General features: G+C 42.4%; 1 protein-coding gene across 1 annotated transcript in view; it reads right to left on the reverse strand.

Moving 5' to 3' along the window:
- LOC119861396 (multiple epidermal growth factor-like domains protein 6) overlaps positions 1-22227 on the reverse strand; it is a 309492-nt gene that overhangs the window by 76987 nt on the left and 210278 nt on the right. Inside the window, exons 7-13 of the mRNA XM_043492338.1 lie at positions 13882-14007; positions 11500-11622; positions 9308-9430; positions 5793-5930; positions 3656-3778; positions 2903-3025; positions 930-1106 (exon numbers count right to left, since the gene is read on the reverse strand). Coding sequence (XP_043348273.1) covers positions 930-1106; positions 2903-3025; positions 3656-3778; positions 5793-5930; positions 9308-9430; positions 11500-11622; positions 13882-14007 — 933 coding nt within the window. The remainder of the gene's footprint in view (positions 1-929; positions 1107-2902; positions 3026-3655; positions 3779-5792; positions 5931-9307; positions 9431-11499; positions 11623-13881; positions 14008-22227) is intronic.

The raw sequence follows: 22227 nt of genomic DNA on the forward strand, positions 1-22227 counted from the left end.
ATGGTGTGGATTGCACTCTCAGCAAATTTGCGGATGATACTAAACTGGGAGGAGTGGTAGATACGCTGGAGGGGAGGGATAGGATACAGAAGGACCTAGACAAATTGGAAGATTGGGCCAAAAGAAATCTAATGAGGTTCAATAAGGATAAGTGCAGGGTCCTGCACTTAGGATGGAAGAATCCAATGCACCGCTACAGACTAGGGACCGAATGGCTCGGCAGCAGTTCTGCGGAAAAGGACCTAGGGGTGACAGTGGACGAGAAGCTGGATATGAGTCAGCAGTGTGCTCTTGTTGCCAAGAAGGCCAATGGCATTTTGGGATGTATAAGTAGGGGCATAGCGAGCAGATCGAGGGACGTGATCGTTCCCCTCTATTCGACACTGGTGAGGCCTCATCTGGAGTACTGTGTCCAGTTTTGGGCCCCACACTACAAGAAGGATGTGGATAAATTGGAAAGAGTACAGCGAAGGGCAACAAAAATGATTAGGGGTCTAGAGCACATGACTTATGAGGAGAGGCTGAGGGAGCTGGGATTGTTTAGTCTGCAGAAGAGAAGAATGAGGGGGGATTTGATAGCTGCTTTCAACTACCTGAAAGGGGGTTTCAAAGAGGATGGCTCTAGACTGTTCTCAATGGTAGCAGATGACAGAACGAGGAGTAATGGTCTCAAGTTGCAATGGGGGAGGTTTAGATTGGATATTAGGAAAAACTTTTTCACTAAGAGGGTGGTGAAACACTGGAATGCGTTACCTAGGGAGGTGGTAGAATCTCCTTCCTTAGAGGTTTTTAAGGTCAGGCTTGACAAAGCCCTGGCTAGGATGATTTAACTGGGACTTGGTCCTGCTTTGAGCAGGGGGTTGGACTAGATGACCTTCTGGGGTCCCTTCCAACCCTGATATTCTATGATTCTATGATTCTATACTTACCAATATTATGCATGAGAGTGAGTTCTCCTTGTACATCTTTGTCCCCATCCTCATAGGAGGTGCCTATTGCAGCAGCATAACGAAGCAGCTGAGGAGGTCTTCTAAACCGAAGGCCTGGAATCCTAGCCATCTCCAGTTTCTCTTCTTCCTCCTCCTCCAGCTCATCATCATCTAGTGCTAAGAGGACAGAGCCAGCTTCAGAGCTTCATCTTACCACTCTGGTGTTCAGTCCTCCTTTTACAGCTTTTTGTGCGTTAGATTTTTCAAGTCAGACCAATATTATTTAAAAATGTACAGTACATAAAATAGTCACACTTGATCTGTTTTTATTATCTATATTAATAAATAGAGTACATATAAGCAGGAAAAAGAGGAAAGAACAACTGAGCCTCATCTAAAACCCTAGATCTAAACTCTGAATCTGGGGTTGGACAAGTCTGCAGCTCAAATCAACAGTTTGATCTAAGTTAAACTTGTTATGTTTACAATGTGATCGAAATACTCACAAATTTGGGGGAGGGAAGGGGCAGGCAGCAAGGGGATGGGGCATGTAATTCCAGGTTTGAACTTTAGCATGTTCAAATTTGGCCCAATATAGGGTATATCTTCATTGCAATCAAAGTGTGACTGCAGCACATTAGACATACCCAAACTAGCTTTGATCTAGTTCAGGGATCGGCAACCTTTGGCCCATGGCCCACCAGGGTAAGCCCCCGGCGGGCCGGGCCGGTTTGTTTACCTGCCGCGTCCGCGGGTGCAATCGATTGCAGCTCCCACTTGCTGCGGTTTGCCGCTCCAGGCCAATGGGGGCTGCAGGAAGCGGCGGCCAGCACATCCCTCTGCCCGCGCCACTTCCCGCAGCCCCCATTGGCCTGGAGCAGTGAATCGCAGCCAGTGGGAGCCGCGATTGGCCAAACCTGCTGACACGGCAGGTAAACAAACCGGCCTGGCCCGCCAGGAGGCTTACCCTGGTGGCTGCGGGCCAAAGGTTGCCGATCCCTGATCTAGTTAGTTTGAATAACAATAGCTGTAAAGCTGGGAAGCATGGGCAGCAGCACAAGCTCACCCCTCAAGGACATATGCAGGGCTCTGTGAGGGCTTGTACAGACCATTCTGCAGCCTGTGTTGCTGTGGCTTCACTGCTGTTCTTACTTGAGTTAACTAGATTAAAGCTAGCTTGGGTCTGATTACACATGCTGTGGTCCCAACTCTGACTGCACTGTAGACATACCCTATACTGGACCAAATTTGAACATGCTGAAGTTCAGATCTGGAATTACATGCCCCATCCCCTTATTGCCTGCCCCTTTCCTCCCCCAAATTTGAGAGTATTTTGATCATATTGTAAACATAACAAGTTTGAATTTAGATCTGCTGCTCAATTTACAGATTTTTGTTGGGGCCTGGCTCTAAAATACATGAAAAGCTGAAAACTGAGCACTACAAGAATATACAATTAGCTGCTTTTTTCAGCTGGATAAAAATATCAAGCTCCCCACCATAGTTTAGTCAATGATTAAACTAGGTTATTAAATGAGAAGTCATTGGACCAAACTCTGTCTTAGTTACATTGGTAGAAATCCAGAGTCACTCCATTGACTTCAGTGGGGATATTCTGGATTTGCACTGGTTTAACAGAGCAGAATTTGAGTCTCTGTATTTTTTATGTGATGCTTATCTTCTTAATGTAATTGAAATGAGCAATATTAACTTGTGAAAATAAAATAGGTTGAGATTTTGAGAGCAGCGCAGTAAATTTAGCCACACATCTTCCATTAATCTGATGGCCAAGCCATTATTTTGAGGGCTCACATGGGACCTACATGCGTCATATGGCTTGCCTTCACTACCTTTAAGGTATCTCAAGTTGGGCACCCAAAAATTTCTGGTCTCTTTTAGAAATCTTGACTCTAAAGTCAGGTTCTAAATCAGAGAGAAGTGTTTAATTGTCTTCAAGCTTTACAATAACTTACAGATGCAGGAATGTCTATCGAGATTAAGTCTGTAGCCTTCTCTACACATGCACTCGTATGACCCCAGAGAATTAACACAGATATGGTCACAGCTGGCATTGTCACCAAGACACTCATCCACATCTGGAAAGCAAATATTAATGGCAACTAGTGACAGGTAAACTAGTTTGGATAAAGCAAGAGCCTATCTGAATCTTTGTCCAAAATTTAAAACTCATTCTGGAGATCTGAAAAATGTTATTTAATTGTTTTCCCATTCCAATGGACCTTTGTGCTCCCTAGTTCCCACCATGAGGGAAGAGGCTATTCTTGCCATGTTTATGGTTCAGCTAGAAGCAACAGAAAAACAGCACAGCTGGGTAGGTCCAAGAATTTGGACATGCATCCCAACTTCTAGGGTTTAGCCAAACCTCCAAATATTGGGGTTCACTCTCCATGTAAGATTACTATTACTATTGTAATCTTTTATGACATGTCCATGTATCATGTGTATGGGGGAAAGGGAAAAAATTCTCCTTCTACACTGACTCATCTCTTATGCTCCTGTATAGGGCCCTGTCTGTATGCAATCCTGAGTCATTACTGCACCCCACTGTTATAAAATGGAAACAGTGCTAAAATCCTATCAGTAAAGCAGTATTTGTTGCCATGCTCTCTTAGCAGGGAAATTGCTAAGAAATGCTAGAAGAAGCTTCAAAATCTCTTTTCCTTTTGTGCTGAGTCAGCCTCAGCCATCAGTGTTAAGCCATTTACCATCACATACGCAGCCGTTGTCATTAAGCCGGAACCCTGCCTTGCAGCTGCACTCATGGCCTCCAATGTAGTTGATGCAAAACTGGGAACAGCAGGCCTCGCTGGACTCACATTCATCCAGGTCTGAAGGGAGAAAGCGGGGGTTCAGTTAGGCTTCCTGGTGGCAATTCAAACACTGATTGTGCTGAACAGACAACCTGCTCATCTGACTCAGGAAATTAATCTATTTTAAAAGACTGTCATTAATGCACTGTCGGTCATTTTCGCCTTCATAGTTTTGTAATTTAGATAGGAAAGATAATGTACTTCAGTGGCCAGGTTTGTGTGTCTTATTTATCACCTCCCCCATCTCAATTTTTTTTTAAAAAATCTTCAGACAGGGCTGTCTACAAGAACACTGCCACATATTAAGAACAGGTGTTGCCTACATTTTGTAGCAGGGGGACTTATTCTGCATTTGTACAGCATCTAGAACTGGTCCAGGACTGGCATCCTGGTCCATGACAGGGAGCTCCTATGCGTTACCAAAATACCAATAAAACAACAACTCAATTACTCTAGCATATAACTAGCATCTCTTCACTAGTAATTAATCTACAGCAGATCATTTTTCATATGAATATTTTCAATCCTCAGGCCTGTTATGACATAAAATAGACAGCAGCGAACAGAAACCTCCGATTCAACAAAGCATTCTCAGACAAGAAGAAGATACATATTTATAAGCAATTTTACTTTTTGATACTCAACTTGCCACCATTTCATTGTGTCTTGTATAAGCAGGGAAATTTACGTGGTCAAAAACTGTTGTCCTGATTAATGGAAACAAGAATAAAGTTGCTATCTTTTAACAGCAGGCTCTCAGCTGATCTCAGCCCTTTTAGTGTTTTGAGCTATTAAGTGGTGATTCAAGAGGTAGCCTGTCAACGCTGAGTTTGCAAAATGCTTTTGACCATTAACTAGATGAGCAGCCACAGATGTGAAAGGTCAGTGTCTCAATTAACCTTGGAATGCACACCAACATTATTAGGAAATGTACACACCAGAGAGTGGAGAAAGAAAATGTAATCAATCAAGGCTAGAGGTCAGCACAAAATTGATTAAAGCAGATTATTTGAACAAGGAGTTTTCCTTTTCCTGCAAACGTCACAAGCAAAGCTGCCCAGCAATATTTCAGATGATATTTTGTTTCCTAGTTCTATTAAAAGGTCATTGTGTACTTTGAAACATGCAGCCTGTAGCCATTGAAAAAGATTTTTGCTGTCAGAACACCTTTTCACTTCCTCAGCTCTGTTGAAATCTTCATATATGCTCTCACCTCACCTTCACCTTGACCATGATAACTTTCTTCTTTATGAGTACTCCATTAGCCCATCTCTAGGCTCTAGTGTGTGCAGAATGCTATTGCCTGTTTTATACACACACAAAGAAACAAGGCTACATAATCCCATTGTTAACCCAGCTGGCTCCCAGTTCATTTCAGGATCCAGTCCAGAATTGACCCTCTTGTTTTAAAAATTCTCCATTATCAGCTTCTCTCACAGATCTCCACATTTTTCTTTCTACTCATCTAATATTTGCCTGCTTTCAAATCCCATGGGCAATTTCTCACATAGTAGGAGGTGTAATCTTGCCAATGGATGAGCATGATAGGAGCTGAAGAACTTCTCTACTGCAAAGTGGACTCCAAGTGGGTGCACATCACTTTTGAAAATTAATCCAATGTGCACAACTAGAGATAATTATCTGCTGGTGGGCCTTGGAATATGGAAAACCTTAGAAAAAGGAATTTTAATCCCTGAGGAGACTGAAAATAAATTTGGGCTGTAAACAATTTGGTCATCTTGACAACAATTTCATGGATGTGTCATTTTTCAATGCAGGTAGAAGCATTAAGTAATAATCCCACCAAACCTTCAATAGGCCACGTCGAAATACTGAATGGGAAGTTTAGACAAGCTCCAGTTTACTGAAATACAAAAAGGAAGGACAAGAGGAAGGGGAAAAACCAGACACTTCCAAAAGCAAAAGCTTTATTCTAGGCTTCCCCTTACACATCCATCTCCCTTTTTGTTCTGATCGACCATCTGTACCCCCTCCCCTCTTTGAAAGAGATGCAGCATTTATCATATATTACCTATACATGTTTTCCCATCCAAATCAAGGAGATATCCCTGGTTGCAAGAACAGTGAGGCCCACCAGGCAAGTGCTTGCAGTGATGAGAACAACCGCCATTGTTGCTTTCGCAGCTATTGACAATTTCCATTTCGATGCCTTCCAGAGAAATGATCAAAAGACTATTAATAAATAAGCACAAGAGGAGAGTAATTGGAGAATAGGCATCAATACAATATGTTCATACACTGATTGCTGGGACAACTGCAGTAGAAAATATAAACTCACCCACGCAGACGTTAGAAGAGCATGTTGTGGGCTACTGAACAATGTTCCATTGTATCATATTCACCTTTGTGCTGAATAACTTGGTGCTGGCCCACAGTTACAGAAAGTGTCTATTGCACTAGTGTACACAAAATATATATCCCCGAGTGCACTTTACAAAGCCTTTGAACAAGGACTGTGAGCTTGCATACTAGAAGAAGAGATTGTAAGCATTCTAGGAAGCATGAGAATTGGACAGAGCGCTCACCAAGGCTGAGTTTTGCATTGTTTTATTTCAAACAGGGTGCTCCTGCAAAAGCAGGGAGGGGAAGAATAAGTTTTCAAATTATTACAACAGATATTTTCATGTTCATATTCATGTAGAATACCATAGCTCAGGAATGTAGCCCCAAAGTTCTACTAACCAGGAATGCGTGAAACATGCTGTCCTGGCACTCTTTGGTACATGAGAGTCATTTGGAAGGAGGTGCACAGCAGCTGGAGTTTTTAGAAGGAATTCAGATTTATTTCTCCAGGATTTGTCCTGGAGGCTCCAAGGTTACATAGACTGCAGCTACACTGCCTCAATGCCTTCACCCTACCATGACCAAAGCATCACTTTCATCCTCTCTCTCCGTTTTTTCTTTCAGGCACCTTGTGGCTGCATAACACAACGAGAGAACATGGACACGGACTATGGTCCCCAACAAGGTTTTCCCCAGGCCCCTGTAAAAGGGCTCATATGGGAGAGGAAGCTCCTTACATCCTCATTCCCACTATGCCCTTCATTTGTACACCTGTAGAATGAAGGTGAATCATAATTCACCACTCTAAGTATACAGCCAGATTGCATCTTTTAAGCATGGCCCCATTTTCAGGGTGATCCAAGTTGTAACACCCCAGCAGGATCACTGGAAAGCACTGTGTCTTAAGGAGCTGCCGTGCCTGTTGGAGCATTTCAGCACATAGAGAGAGTGTGTTTGCTGTTAGAGCCTGTACAAAGGTGCAGCTTATACTTGCCTCTGTGGCCAGCCACGTCAGCTGGTTGGTGTGTATATGTGGCTGTGTGATGGTGCCTACACTTTGCCCCTTCTTGCACCACTACCTGAGCAGTCCCTATGCTCAGAAGATCAGGGACTGCAATACTGGCTGGTGCAGGTGGGAGGGCGGAGAGAGAAAGAGAAGGCCATATATGGCAACAAAAATGATTAGGGGTATAAAACGGCTTCTGTATGAGGAGAGATTAATAAGACTGGGACTTTTCAGCTTGGAAAAGAGGCGACTAAGGGGGGATATGATAAAGGTCTATAAAATCATGAGTGGTATAGAGAAAGTACATAAGGAAGTGTTATTTACTCCCTCTCATAATACAAGAACAAGGAGCCGCCAAATGAAATTAATAGGTAGCAGGTTTAAAACAAACACAAGAAAGTATTTTTTCATGCAACGCATTGTCAACCTCTGGAACTCCTTGCCAGAGGGAGTTGTGAAGGCCAATACTATAACAGGGTTCAAAAGGGAGCAAGATAGATTCTTGGAAGATAGGCCCATCAATGGCTATTAGCCAGGATGGACAGGAATGGTGTTTGCCAGAAACTGGGATTGGGTGACAGGGTATGGATCACTTGATGATAACCTGTCTGTTCATTCCCTTTGGGGCACCTGCCATTTGTCACTGTCAGAGGACTGGATACCGGGCTTGATGGACCTTTGGTCTGACCCAGTATGGCTGTTTTTATGTTCTTATAGTAAGAAGTATGACTGTTTATTCAGAGAAAGGAATGATAGTTGAGGGAGGGAGGGGTTCCCTGGGACTCAGGAGACCTGGATTCCATTCCTTGCTCCATTTACTGTGTCACCTTGGACAAGTCATTTCAATGGGTGTTAAGCACCTAATACCTTTGAAGGTTATGGGCCTTAGTCTCTCTGTGCCTCAGTTCCCAATCTGTAAAATGGGGATTAATAGCACTGCCTTGTCCTACAGGGGTGTTATGACGATAAATACATTAAAGACTGAGGTGCTCAGATAATATGGTAGTGGTGGCCATGTAAGTACCTAAAAGAGATTCAGAATATTTTTTTAAAAATTTTTTCTTAATGTTGTATACAAGGCATGCATAATTCTGCCCCACAAAGATGTGTCAGTTAAGAAAAATCTTTGCATAAAACAAGGATGAACTTGAGTGGTCTAGACCCCTTATACTGCTCACATAAGGTAACTTTCTGTGTATCAATAGCATCTCTTTTTGCTATTGTGATATGCATTGTTCCTCATTTGGATCTCAAATAGTTTTCCAGTCCCTCTCAAATACTTTGTTTTAATAATAATTGTACATTTAGTTTTATTTGTATGATTTGAAATTGCTTTTTCTCCCTCATTAAAATATTTCATAGAATAATTCCCATGCCCCTCAAACATTGTGTTCACCTCTAGTGCGCAATGTATGTGGGAAATTCTGCTGAAAACCTCTGTCCAGCATCATTAGATTGAACAGTTACTGCCTGCCTCTTCACTAAAACAGGTCATGCTTTTGTCTACTACATTCCAGAGAGCTTACACCAGACCCATAAAAAACACAAACTTTTCCAGCCCATCTCCTTTATTAATCTAAAATCTACCCCTTAGGTTAGCCTGGGGATCACTTATCATCACAGGGAGCTGGTTTGTTGAGTAGGGGATGTTTAAGAGAGCGAGCTGTGAAGCATTTAAACATTGATTGAGGAAGAACGACTGGGAATTTAAGAGCCTTGGAAGTCTTAGTTCCTATTTTCATTATCATAGATCTTGCTTTTTTACTCAGTACGTTTTTCTAAATATCAGGGGAATCCTGAGTAAATCCAGAGAGATGACGAGCATATCAGGCTCCCATGTGGGTTTTCCCTTTGCAGCAGGTACAGGGCATGAGAAAAAGGAGGGTGAGAATGAATAAATTCCATCTAACATCAGTAAAATGCATAGGTGTCTTTGGGTAACTCCAGAATCACACCCACCATATAATTCACTACCTTTTGAAGATAAACCAGCGGGGCTGTTTGCCCTTTGAAACCAAGGGGGCTGTTTGTAGTGGAGTAATGGTTGAAATACATGCTCAAGAATATATAAATTTGCAAAATGGCAGCAGCGTTTCTGATGAAGGCAAGAATATTCACCTTGAATTTTTGCATTCTTTTTTATTGCTGGGAGTTCTAATCTGATTGCATTAAAACTGAAGTACTGCATTATACAGGTAAGATCACCTGAAATGTGTTGCTGTAAAACTTTCACTTACGGTAACACTGCTTTCCATCAGCCCCCAGCTCAAAGCCAGGATTACAAACACAGGTGAAGGACCCTAGGTTGTTCACACAACGATGAGCACACCTGGCTGTCTTTTCTGCACACTCATCAATGTCTGCGAAACAAAGAGATCAACAATGAGATCAGTTGGGATTTTTTAAAGAAGTTATACCCTCTCATACTCATATAAATAAAAGTCTTCAGAAGTGTCCATTGAAATAATATCTTATGGTTAGTAGACAAGGCAGCACCTAGCAATTCCACAAACACTGAAGCCACAACACCCTCCTTCAAAGTAATACTTTACATGTATAATATCACATTTCACCTGAGGCTGTCATCACTAAACCTTTTAAACCACACTCCTTTTACCCATTACTTTTAAACCAATGGTAAAATAGAGACCTGATTATCTATACTGCTCAGACAGCGTCAAATCGGTTTGGATACATCCTGAATGGTACATCCTCCCAACAAGATTTCTGCATGGGATGCTGCCATGGAGACCAGCACCCACTCTGCTGCACCACCCCTGGAATTCTTCAGAGCTTCCTTCACACATCACATGTCTACACTGTAACCAGGGGCTGTGATTGCGGCACACACAGACATACCTGAGCTAGCTTTAATCTAGCTAGCATAAGTACCAAAAGCAGTGAAGCCATGGCAGCACAGGCTTCAGTGCAGGCCATAGGAACCCATCTGGGTTCCTGGGTACTTATGTGGGGCAGCTAGTACAAGCTAAAGCCCATGTTGTGGTGGCTTCTATGCTATTGGTACTCACACTAGCTAGATGAAAGCTAACTCAGGTATGCCTATACATGCTGCAATCACATCTCTGATTGCAGAGTAAACATATTCACAAAGTTGAGTTAAGTGACAGCTACACTGATCAAAGAAGGGGCACTCCAAGTCTTCCCTGTGAAAAGGGGAAGAGATGCACAGGGAATAGGGTCCTCTACAAACAGATCAAAGTGCTCTGACCCATCATCATTGTAATGAACCATCTGAACTCTGCAAATTAAATGTCAGTACAGAAGAATATAGTTCAGCACAGCTGGAAAACCCAAAGGAGCAGGAGAAGGAGGATCGCTTTCAAGAACAGAATAATGAACAAGATTCCTCACGCTAAAAAGCCAAGTACTGACCTTGTAGAGCATAACTGCACAAGGACAAAAACTAAGAAGCTCATATTTCTTTCTAAGTTTACATTTCTGGCTATTTCATTTTAATTTTCCCAAGGTACATTTTGTAATTAGCCAAGCATGCTGAGGTAAGGAGATGTTCTGTGCTCTTCACCAAGACCCTTTTATATAAAAGCAGCATGTAACATTATGCATGTGATCAGTGTCTTCGCAAGAGTGGGGCCCAGGGCTGTACAGAAACCATTTGCTACTTTGTGGAAGTTTTCAGGGTGAAATATTTGGCAGCTTCCCTGAAGTTTTCACAGTGTAAAGCTTGCCAAGATTTTATTCAGATTCATTAATTAGCTGTCACTTTGCAAGCTGGAGATTTTGGCAAGATTATGTGAATTTTCAAAGGAACCTCAGGGAGCTAGATTTAGGCACCTAACTACCTTAGATTTTTCTCAAAATCCACTTGGAAACCTACCTTTTTTATATTTGGAATTCTTAGCCTTAGTGATTTCTCTCCACAAAGTGGTTTCTCTATTAATATGAAAGTAGCTCCCTGGTTGAAAATCCTTTTGAATTCTAAATAGGTTGTCACTGACCTAGATCAGAGTGTTATCTGAACCAATTTTCCAATATCTTCATCTGGGGCACTATTTCATAAGGGACGACACATGAATAATGCCAGATTACCCACAGATCCTCATCCAATTAACAGTAAATACAATTTCTTAACGGATTAAAATGCATAACTGTCATTATTAAAACGACCTTCAGAGGCCTAGGGATAGTCAAAAAATAAAACAGAACTGCTGTTTTATATCACATATCCATATGTGCAAGTGCATGCACATGGGTCTTTGTGAAAATATTATTTTATATACACACATATATTTATATAATGTGTGCACATGTGGAAAAATATTATATTCTATACACATGGTACATACACACACACACACAAGTTTCTCATTTCCATTAAAAGTGCAGTTACACTGAAACTCCAAATAATGCCCTTCTTCCCCATTAAATAGTCTTTTTTGCAGCTTCTTACCTCCACAGGACTTTCTGTCTGCAGAAAGATAGTACCCAGGATGGCACTCACAGTTTGCAAGTCCTCTCTCATTTTGACAGATGTGTGAGCATCCTCCATTCCCACTTGTGCAGGGGTCCATCACTGAAAGCAATTAAATTTACTGTCAATTTAAAGGTCATGCTTTTGTCTGAAAATGGTTTTACCTTCCATTGTTGCAAGATCACTGTAACTGAGGGTATGTCTACACTGCAATTAAACACCTATGACTGGCCTGTGTCAGCTGACTCTGGCTCATAGGGCTTGGACTGCAGCGCTGTTTAATTGCAGTGTAGACATTAAGGCTCAGGCTGAAGCCTGGGCTCTGGGACCCGGCGAGAGGGATAGGGTCCCAGGGCCTGGACTCCAGCCCAAGGCCATATGTCTATACCACAAGTAAACAGCCCTGTAGCCTGAGAACTGCAAGCTGAGTCAGCTGACATGGGCCAGCTACAGGTATTTCATTGCATAGAATCATAGAATCATAGAATATCAGAGTTGGAAGGGACCTCAGGAGACCTCAGGAGATCATCTAGTCCAACCCCCTGCTCAAAGCAGGACCAATCCCCAATTTTTTTTTGCCCCAGATCCCTAAATGGCCCCCTCAAGGATTGAACTTGCAACCCTGGGTTTAGCAGGCCAATGCTCAAACCACTGAGCTATCCCTCCCCCCCTATGCAGTGTAGACATACATGAATGTAGACATTTACTGAAAGATTAAAGAGGAAAAAATATTTGACAGCACTTTGTTTATAGTTACATTCACCATTTCATTATACTCCCTTTCCTCCGTTTGTGTGCATCTTTCATACAGCAACGAGAACAGAAAAAACATTTACAAAAAGACACTGCCTTTAGTCCTCTGCCTTTTTTGGTTGATATCTGACATCTGATCAGGCACTTGGCCAATGACATGACAAAGTAGTGGGCTGAAAGAGGCAGAAGATATATAGCAGTCGAGGAACCTTTAATGATGGTGTAAAATACACTCGAGTAACTCATGTAAATGATTGTTTTAAAAAGCATGGATGGTAAACAAGCAAACAAGATCCTAACACAACTGGGACTAGATTCCTTCCAGCCTTGAGAAACAGGGAACCCACAGTACTAAATTGGCACCTTCCCTATTGTTCTATAATTACTGGCATTGTCTATCCATTGCTGATGAACTGCTACCCACAGTGGCTGGCTAACCCTAATCAGCCCCAATGGTGTCAGAGAGTGAACCTTCATAGTTGTTTGCACTGCAGTAATAGAATTCAAAAGCCTCACAAATTAGGGGCCCGATCAGACTTCCATTTAACTCAATGACTGTTTTGCCCTACTATTTTGGAGATCAGTTGCCCATTCTCCCCTGCTAATGGTCTCATCATTTGGTTCATCTTGATTAACATGAATGTTATACATTCAGCCACACAATAGGCCATGCTGACATCAGAACAGGCATAGAAGAAACAACCTTGCTCAAAATCTTCCACTGAAATGCCATCAAGAATTCAGCTCAGATTGACTCTGTGCAGAACAGAGATTGTACATAAAGTTGGATAGCCAAATCCTCATGCAAAAGTCACTGCAAACATGCGGAGTTGGAAATGAGTAGAACTGCAGGATTTACTCCTTAGTCTTTATATATAGTGTACTGCAGAATAGAAACAATATACAGCTGACTTTTTGATGGGAGTTTTGGCTGAGTAAGGACACAAGATTTTGCCCCAATCACCTATGACATATGCAAGTGTATAGTGCAGGTTATCATTGCCTTGAGAACTGATGAACTAGTTAACACTTGCCAAAGAAGGAAAAAAACCCAGGGTAGTATGATTGTTCTATTTATACAGCAGCTAGCACAATGGGGTTCTGGACTATGACTATGGTCTCTATGTGCTGCAGTAATACAAATAATAAATAATTGTCAGACAATTTGGTTTAATATCCTGAAGAGGACAGATGAATCAGAATGTGATTACTGATAACAAAAACTAAAAATGGACAAAGACTATACCTTATGCTGAGTCATAAATTACTACACAAACCATAATTAGGTATGTCTTAATGAGCAATTAAATGTTACAGTTTAAATGATTTTAAGTTCCTACTTTAACTCAACCCAGCATTTAAGGCATGTCCAGAATGACCAGGGATCTATGTAACCAGTAACAAGCTCATGGAAGTCAACAAAAGTGAACCTTGCTCCTCAAAAATTTTTATTTAATGCAGTCATTGAAAACCTCTATCTGTTTCTGGCAAGCTAGGTGTAAAATAAATTGTAAATAATATATTGTCTAATGCACAAAGGTATATGCATCATCTTGTGTTATTTTATCGCTCCTAAAGTGTGCTCACGTCAAGTGCTTTAGGATTTACTTTCACAGTGTTTGCCATCTCTCTTCAGCTGGTAGCATGGATGGCAGTGGCACTTGTAGCGGTCATCACTGATCTGAATGCACTCCTGTTCACAGCCCCCATTGTTAACAGTGCAGGAACTGACAGCTGGAGCAAAGGAAGCATGAATGCATGAGAGATGTCAAAAACAGAGCTTCTTTGGAAACAATTCAAAGGGTACATTGCAAGGCAAAGTGCAGTGCAGTTTTCACTTCAGATAGGGCTTTGTGCCATCTGGGTCATCAGCAGGCACAGATTTAAGGGAAAGGCCCAGTTGGTAAATGAAGTGGTAGTACCTCAGTGATAGATTCTGAAGTTGGGGTGAGGCAATCAGAAGGTGAGGGGGGAATGGAGCAGTGGCAAGGAAGAAATAAATGGCCAGCTAGGTACCAGAGAAAAGTTGGGAAAAGCCACAGAAGTGGATGAGAGCTGGAGTGGCCACTGGACCAAGCAGGATGTACAGGCTATTAGGGACAGATTTAGATTACATCACAGAATTGCAACCCAGACTGAAGCATTGCAACCCATTGATGTGAGGTCTGGTCTACACCTAAAACATAGGTCGATCTAGCTACATCGCTGAAGGATATGAAAATTCAGATCCCATACAGATATAGTTAAGCCGACCTAAGCCATGGTATAGACACCACTAGGTTAATGGAAGAATTCTTCTGGCAACTTTAGCTACTGCCTCATGAGGGTGTGGCTTTACTACTGTGATAGAAAAATTCTTTCTGTGGCTGTAGCAAGTTTCTTCAGTACAGCTCTATACCCACATAGTTGCAGCACTGCAGCCATGTCGCTGTAGCACTTGTAGTGTAGACAAACTGGAGAGTAGCAAAACGGATAAGAGGCAGTGGCAGCTGCTCATTCGGCGCTGATGGAGGGTAATCCCACCAATAAGGTCACAAATAAGTAGCATGGCTGATGTACTCCAGAGTGTAATACTACCTGCTGCTGCTGGGAGGACTACTGGTGGAGTTGGAGCAACTCCAGCTTTAGAGATGGAGGCCCAGAGCAGGGAATACAGGCTTCTTCTGTGGCACTATTTTTCTTCAGTCTCAAAGTTGCAGAGTATAGGACTGGCCGCACATACTCCCTGCTGCCTCTGCTCCTGCTTTCCCTGACCCAGTTTAGAAGTTTATGGGAAGGCAACTGAGTTAGAGCTCATGAAAGCTTATGCTCAAATAAATTTGTTTGTCTCTAAGGTGCCACAAGTACTCCTTTTCTTTTTGAGTTAGAGGTATGGAGCTTTCCGAGTCTGGTGGTGGTGGGGGGCAAGATTGTGGGAATGGGTTTTCTGAGCCTGGAGAATGTGTGAGAGTGCATGTGTGATTATATGTGTACACACACTCACAAATGTGTGCATACATGCACGTGTGGGTGAGGGAGCTATTCAGACTTTCGGGGGGAGATATTCATGGGGGGGTAGGTTCTGAACTGTCATGTGTTGCCAATTTTCATGATTTTATCATAAGGCTCACACTAAATGGTGTTTTTCATAAAGCCCAGTGTTCTGGAGTCATGGGATTGTGTGAGAATCTCAGTTTTCATTTAAAAGAAAGAAGTTTCTAGCCCTCATGGACACAGAGATATGCTTGAAAATTACCTGAGTGCACATTTAAGGCTCAAAAAGTAGAAAACAAAATTAAAAAGAACCCCAATTTTTTTGGCTGAATTTCCATATTTTTAAGCCAATCATGATGTTTTGGCATATGACATGATTTTTGAACGCTTCGGACTAGCAATATTGGGCAGGGAAGGGGGCATGGAGTTCTCATCCTGAGACATAGGGGTGTGTGTGAGGAGGGGATCATTTTGAGTTCTGGGGTTGGGATGGAGGGAACAGACAGGGGCATGGTTTGGGTGTCTGGGCTGAGTGCTGGAGAAAATGGATTCAGCTGGTGGTGGCAGCAATAGTGTGTGTGTGGTGGGGAGATGGTAGGGTAAGAACCTGAATCAAGGGGAAGAGTTTGAGACTAGGGGAGAACAGCAAAGTGAGTCACAGAGGGGTAATTACTGTTTCCTCCATACTGCTATTAACTGAAAAGCATTTGAGTTTTTTTATTGTGAAGTGGGAGGTGAGAGGAGAAGGAAGTGGGTGTCTCTTTTTCTTCCCACTTACCCACCAAACCCACTTATGGGCCAGCAAAAAGCTTCCCTTTGATACCTTTGACTATGGTCTCCCAGTTTTTCACTTTGATAACATGATCATACTGCAGAAGTCAGAAGTGTAGCGGGTGCTACCTGCAGTGCCTCCATTTATTTTGGGCACCAGCTGCCACTGTGTAGACTATATAATTTACAAATCAATCATTTTCCCTATACTTACCTGGCAAGACCTGTACTCAAGACTCCATGTTTTCCCCTCAGCAGCTGATAACAAAGCTTTGGATGCAGCACTTTCTGCTCTGCTTTTCAAAGTTGCAAAAAATTGCAGACACCCTCAAACTCAGGTTGTGGCATAAAAATGGACATGAATATATGTGTAACTTTTAAATCTACTCACGAATCTGCTATGGCCAAATCCTGGGAACAGCTATAAAGAACTCTGCCTTCCACTAACCTTTTCCATTGTCTAAGGGTTTCATCACAATGGGGCGGGGCAGGTATCTGGGTTCTTAAACAGTTAATTTTTCCATTTATTTACTTTTATATTTGTACAAAGTCTTTGCTGTTCACTGTTAGATGTATAAATATCCCATGTGACTAGTACATACAGTCTCTTAAGAATCAGGCTCTAGAAGCATATGTCCATATTTTTATATTCTATAGTCTAAACTGACTAGAGAGATGAACTGTAACCTCTGATTCTGATGTGTTTTGCATTTAGTGACGCAGCAAATCCTGGATGATAGTTTGGTGGATAACATTTCTTTGTCTCCTTTACTCTTAACCCTGGTGCGAAGGAGGCCCCACATAACAAAAATGGATCCCGACAGTTCTAGTGTACAGAGCAGGAATCAGAGGCATCAGTTGACATAAGGGACTTATACATTAGAGTCAAAGATCCATATTTGCCTTTCACTTCCAGTGGCACCAGAGGCAATAAACTACAGGGCAGTCAATGGATTTCCAGACACCAATCAGTTCAACTTTAATGCAGATGTTAAGATATTCTACATGATCAAGGTGGGAGAAACAAAAAAAAATATTGAGACATAAAAGGCTTTGGTTATTTTAATGACCTAATCCATAAAGAAGATCGACACATCTAGAAATGGCTACAATATGAATGGAGATTTGTAGGACAAAAATCTAGGAAAGACAAAGAAATGGTGGAGGTTTCAGTGATGATAGGATGATGGCAAAAAACAAAGTATCAGTGATCATCAAAAGGACCAATGTACAAAACTGTACTTTCTACTATATGTAACTGAACAGGCCACACTATTTTAGAGAGATTGATCTTCCCATGATACCTTCACAATTGTCATTAATGGGAATGGAAGAAGAGACCATATAGATTGGTTTCCTACAAAAATTATTATTTGGAGATACACTGTAGGCACTGGAATGGGGCGGGGGCACTGAATTATATGGGCCCATAGTGCCCATGCTCCAGCAAATTCAGGGCCTGGAGGCCTGGATCCACCAATGTTCGAGGCTGAGTTTCTCCACGCTGTGCTCCCTCACCAGCCACTGCTGGCTACAAAAGGGAGCGGCGCTGGCTGTAGGCTGAGGCTGCCGGCTGCCGGCGGGGGAGAGGACTGGGGGGACTGTGCTTGCCTGCACCCCAAACTCCTCATCCCCAGCTCCAGCCAGAGCCCTCATCCCCTCATGTACCCCCACATTGTGCAATATAGAGAAACTGTTTAAACGCTTACTGTTTCAAGTCCATTTTTACATTATTTTAAAAAATATATATCAGCTTACAAGGCAGGTGTGTGTGTGTGTGGGGGGGGGGGACTTGGACCCATTCTGGGCATCACCAAAATTATGCAAATCTGTGGTCCCTGGAATGGGGTTCATAAGAGGTTATAATACTTTTATTGATTCAAAACTCTCTTTGATGCAATGGAAGCTGGATATGGCTCAACATGAAGAACTGGTGGGAGAACTTCAGCAAAGTTCTGTTCAATAAAGCACCCAACACCTGGATGTTCATTAGAAGTTTGTCCCACCATCTTGGGTCTAAAAAAACTGGCTGCAGTCTTATGAGAATGTGCTTACATATTCATCTGAAACCTCCAGGCCATATATATTGGAAACTCTGCCTTCCTCATATGGGTTTTTTTTTCTTGCATTTTTGTTCCTCTAAATACAGAGCCTTCAAAAAGAAAAAATAATAGTGTGCGTGGGGGAGGAAGTGAACAGAAAATTTCAGTCTTCAAACAAGTTTGGTTTGGGTTCAGCCTAAAACTAGGCAAAGGTTTTGCGCAAAGGCATGTTGGTTTCTTCTATAGTCGAGAGAATAATTTTCCAAAACCAATGTATTTGGGGGAAGTAGCCTCTTTTTCTACTTGAAGAATATTCATGAGCAGATTGCTATTTTCTCAAAAGTATTTGCATTTTCTGAACAAATATTGTTACAAATGTTTTACACTACTGGAAATTCTAGCTGTTTTGCTTAGTTGCGACAGGTCAGAAGAGGCACACATTATTGTTTCTGCTTTCTGATCAGATGAGTGTTCCAACATTTATATTCTGTCATAAATATAAAGGGAAGGGTAAACACCTTTAAATCCCTCCTGGCCAGAGGAAAAACCCTTTCACCTGTAAAGGGTTAAGAAGCTAGGATAACCTCGCTGGCACCTGACCAAAATGACCAATGAGGAGACAAGATACTTTCAAAGCTGGAGAGGGGGAGAAACAAAGGTTCTTTCTGTCTGTGTGATGCTTTTGCCAGGAACAGAAAAGGAATGGAGTCTTAGAACGTAGTAAGTAATCTAGCTAGATATGCGTTAGATTCTGTTTTGTTTAAATGGCTGATAAAATAAACTGTGCTGAATGGAAAGTATATTCCTGTTTTTGTGTCTTTTTGTACCTTAAGGTTTAGCCTAGAGGGATTCTCTGTGTTTTGAATCTGATTACCCTGTAAGGTATTTACCATTCTGATTTTACAGAGGTGATTCTTTTACTTTTTCTTTAATTAAATTTCTTCTTTTAAGAACCTGATTGCTTTTTCATTGTTCTTAAGATCCAAGAGTTTGGATCTGTGTTCACCTATGCAAATTGGTGAGGATTTTTATCTAGCCTTTCCCAGGAAAGCGGGTGTAGGGCTTGGGGGGATTTTGGAGGGAAAGTGTTTCCAAGTGGGCTCTTTCCCTGTGATATTTGTTAGACGCTTGGTGGTGGCAGCAATAAAGTCCAGGGACAAAAGGTAAAATAGTTCGTACCTTGGGGAAGTTTTAACCTAAGTTGGTAAAAATAAGCTTAGAGGGTTTTTCATGCAGGTCCCCACATCTGTGCCCTAGAGTTCAGAGTGGGGAAGGAACCTTGACATGGTGGCAGAGCGGTGTGATTAACTTGAAATCATTTTGAGATCAATTTGAGATTTTTTGAGAAGCACAGATTTTAAAAAGGAATTTTTTTTCCCTTGGGGCTGCTGGAAAACAGGTTTTAAGCTGAAAGCAGTTAGAGTTTTTTTGTCTCTGCTTGGAGGCCAGAGCTAAGACAAAAGAGATTTGTCTTTTGTGAGATTCATAGATTCATAGATACTAAGGTCAGAAGGGACCATTCTGATCATCTAGTCTGACCTCCTGCACAGCGCAGGCCACAGAATCTCACCCACCCACTCCTACGAAAAACCTCACCCATGTCTGAGCTATTGAAGTCCTTAAATCATGGTTTAAAGACTTCAAGGAGCAGAGAAGCCTCCCTCAAGTCAACCATGCCCCATGTTACAGAGGAAGGCGAAAAACCTCCAGGGCCTCTCCAATCTGCCCTGGAGGAAAATTCCTTCCCGACCCCAAATATGGCAATCAGCTAAACCCTGAGCATATGGGCAAGATTCACCAGCCAGATACTACAGAAAATTCTTTCCTGGGTAACTCAGATCCCATCCATCTAATATCCCATCTCAGGGGATTAGTCCTATTTACCCTGAATATTTAAAGATCAATTACTTACCAAATAGTGAGCTGGAGTTTTCTCTACCTAAAGGCAGGGTAGTTAACCTCCTGCAGGGAAATTCACAAGTCTTCACAGACCTGAAGAGATGGGTTGGGTTTTTTTAGCTAAGAACAACTAGAGGCTTTTTCTATCTATTTGCCTGGAGACAGAGGTGTTAGGTTTTTTTTTTTTTAAAGGATTTTTCTGTAGGCTGACAGTCACTATCAGAGAACACAGGTATCTGGTTACAGCAAAACCTATTTTTTTTTTGACAAGCCAAGTTTTGTTTGTTTGTTTTATTTCTAACTCTCGGGTGTAAAGTTAGTTAAAAACAGAGAGGCAAACATGATATAGCCCAAGGCAGAAACAGCAAAAGAGGCTGCCCACAGGAGAGAACTGGAGGTAGCGAGAGAGCCAGAAAAAAACCAAGAGTCTGCCCACAGGAGAACTATGGAGGCAGTGAGAGAGACAGAAAAAAACCAAGAGGCTGCTCACAGGAGAGCTATAGAGGTAAAGGAAAAAGAGAGGAAGCATGCATTGGAGATGGAGAAGGCAAATGCTAAGCGGAATCTACTGAATAACCCTAACCACTCTTCCCCAACAATCCACAAATGGGAGCAACTATGTCCACAGTATGATGAATCCAGTGATATTGCTGAATATTTTCTCATCATTGAGAGACTGTGCACTCTCCATAAAATTCCTGAAGCTCACAAGATGACCACACTGGTTGCAAAATTGACTGGAAGAGCTCTGGATATTTTCAATAAGATGTCTATTGATGAGGCTTCTGACTATAATAAGTTCAAGGATTTGGTTTTAAAGCAATTTCAAATTGCATCTGAAACGTACAGATTAAAATTTCAAACCCTTAAGAGAGGGCCTGGACTAAGTAATGTGGCTTATCTAAACCAGATGAAAGACCTGTTAGGTAAATGGGTCCAAGGAAGGGGTGTCACTAGCTTTGACGGATTGTGTGATTTGATAGCTCAGGAGCAATTCCTGAATATGTCCAAGGAGGAAACAAAACAGTGTTTATGGGATTAGGAAATGGACTCAGCAGAAAGTCTTGCTTCTTATGCTGATCGATACGAGCAGTCCCAGACTGCCAGAGAGGCAGGGCAAGCTGGAACAAAATGGGTGGAGGGAGGAGAGAGGAACAACCCTGGTCGCAGTTGGAGCGGATACCAGAAGGGACACCCTCAGACCACACCCTATTCCCAGGGGCAGCCCAAGACCCCAACTACACACCAAGGAATACTCCAGACACCTTATCGTCCTGCCACACTATTTTCCAGCAACCCACCTTGTCCCAGTGACCTGTCAGCTGGCCGATGTTTTAAATGTAATGAGCCGGGGCATGTAAAGGCCAACTGCCCCAAGAACCCCAACCAATTACAGTTCATTGCACTGGAATCACACCAGAGGTCCTCAGGCCCAGATACCTCCCAGATACCCTCGGAGCAGAGGGAAAACTGTGAGAGTGGGCAGGAAGAAGGTCACCATGTGGAGGGACACTGGAGCACAAGTGTCAGCTATCCATGCTTCCTTAGTGGACCCCAATTTAATCGACCCAGAGATCCAAGTGACAATTTAACCCTTCAAGTCCAACTCTTTCAAGTTGCCTGTCCAGTACAAGGACTGGTCAGGAACGTGGACTTTTGCAGAGTGGGAAAACCCCAAGACCAGGTCAAAGCCCCTCTCCAGCCACTCCCCATCATTGAGGTTCCATTTCAGCCAATGGCTGCGGCTATTCTGGGTCCTTTTCCGAAAAAGACACCCAGAGGAAAGCAGTACATACTGACTTTCACGGATTTTGCCACCTGATGGCCGGAAGCAGTAGCTCTAAGCAACACCAGGGCTAAAAGTGTGTGCCAGGCACTACCAGACATTTTTGTCAGGGTAGGTTGGCCCTCCGACATCCTCACAGATGCAGGAACTAATTTCCTGGCAGGAACTATGGAAAGCCTTTGGGAAGCTCATGGGGTGAATCACTTGGTTGCCAACCCTTATCATCATCAAACAAATGGCCTGGTGGAGAAATTGAATGGGACTTTGGGGGCCATGATACGTAAATTCATAAATGAGCACTCCAATGATTGGGACCTAGTGTTGCCTACAGTTGTTCTTTGCCTGCAGAGCTGTACCACATCCCAGTTTAGGGTTTTCACTATTTGAACTTGTATATGGCCACGAGGTTAAGGGGCCATTACAGTCGGTGAAGCAGCAAAGGGAAGGGTTTAAACCTTCTCCAGGAACTAACATTCTGGACTT

The sequence above is a fragment of the Dermochelys coriacea genome, chromosome 9 (assembly GCF_009764565.3).
Source record: "Dermochelys coriacea isolate rDerCor1 chromosome 9, rDerCor1.pri.v4, whole genome shotgun sequence".
Classification (NCBI taxonomy): domain Eukaryota; kingdom Metazoa; phylum Chordata; order Testudines; family Dermochelyidae; genus Dermochelys; species Dermochelys coriacea.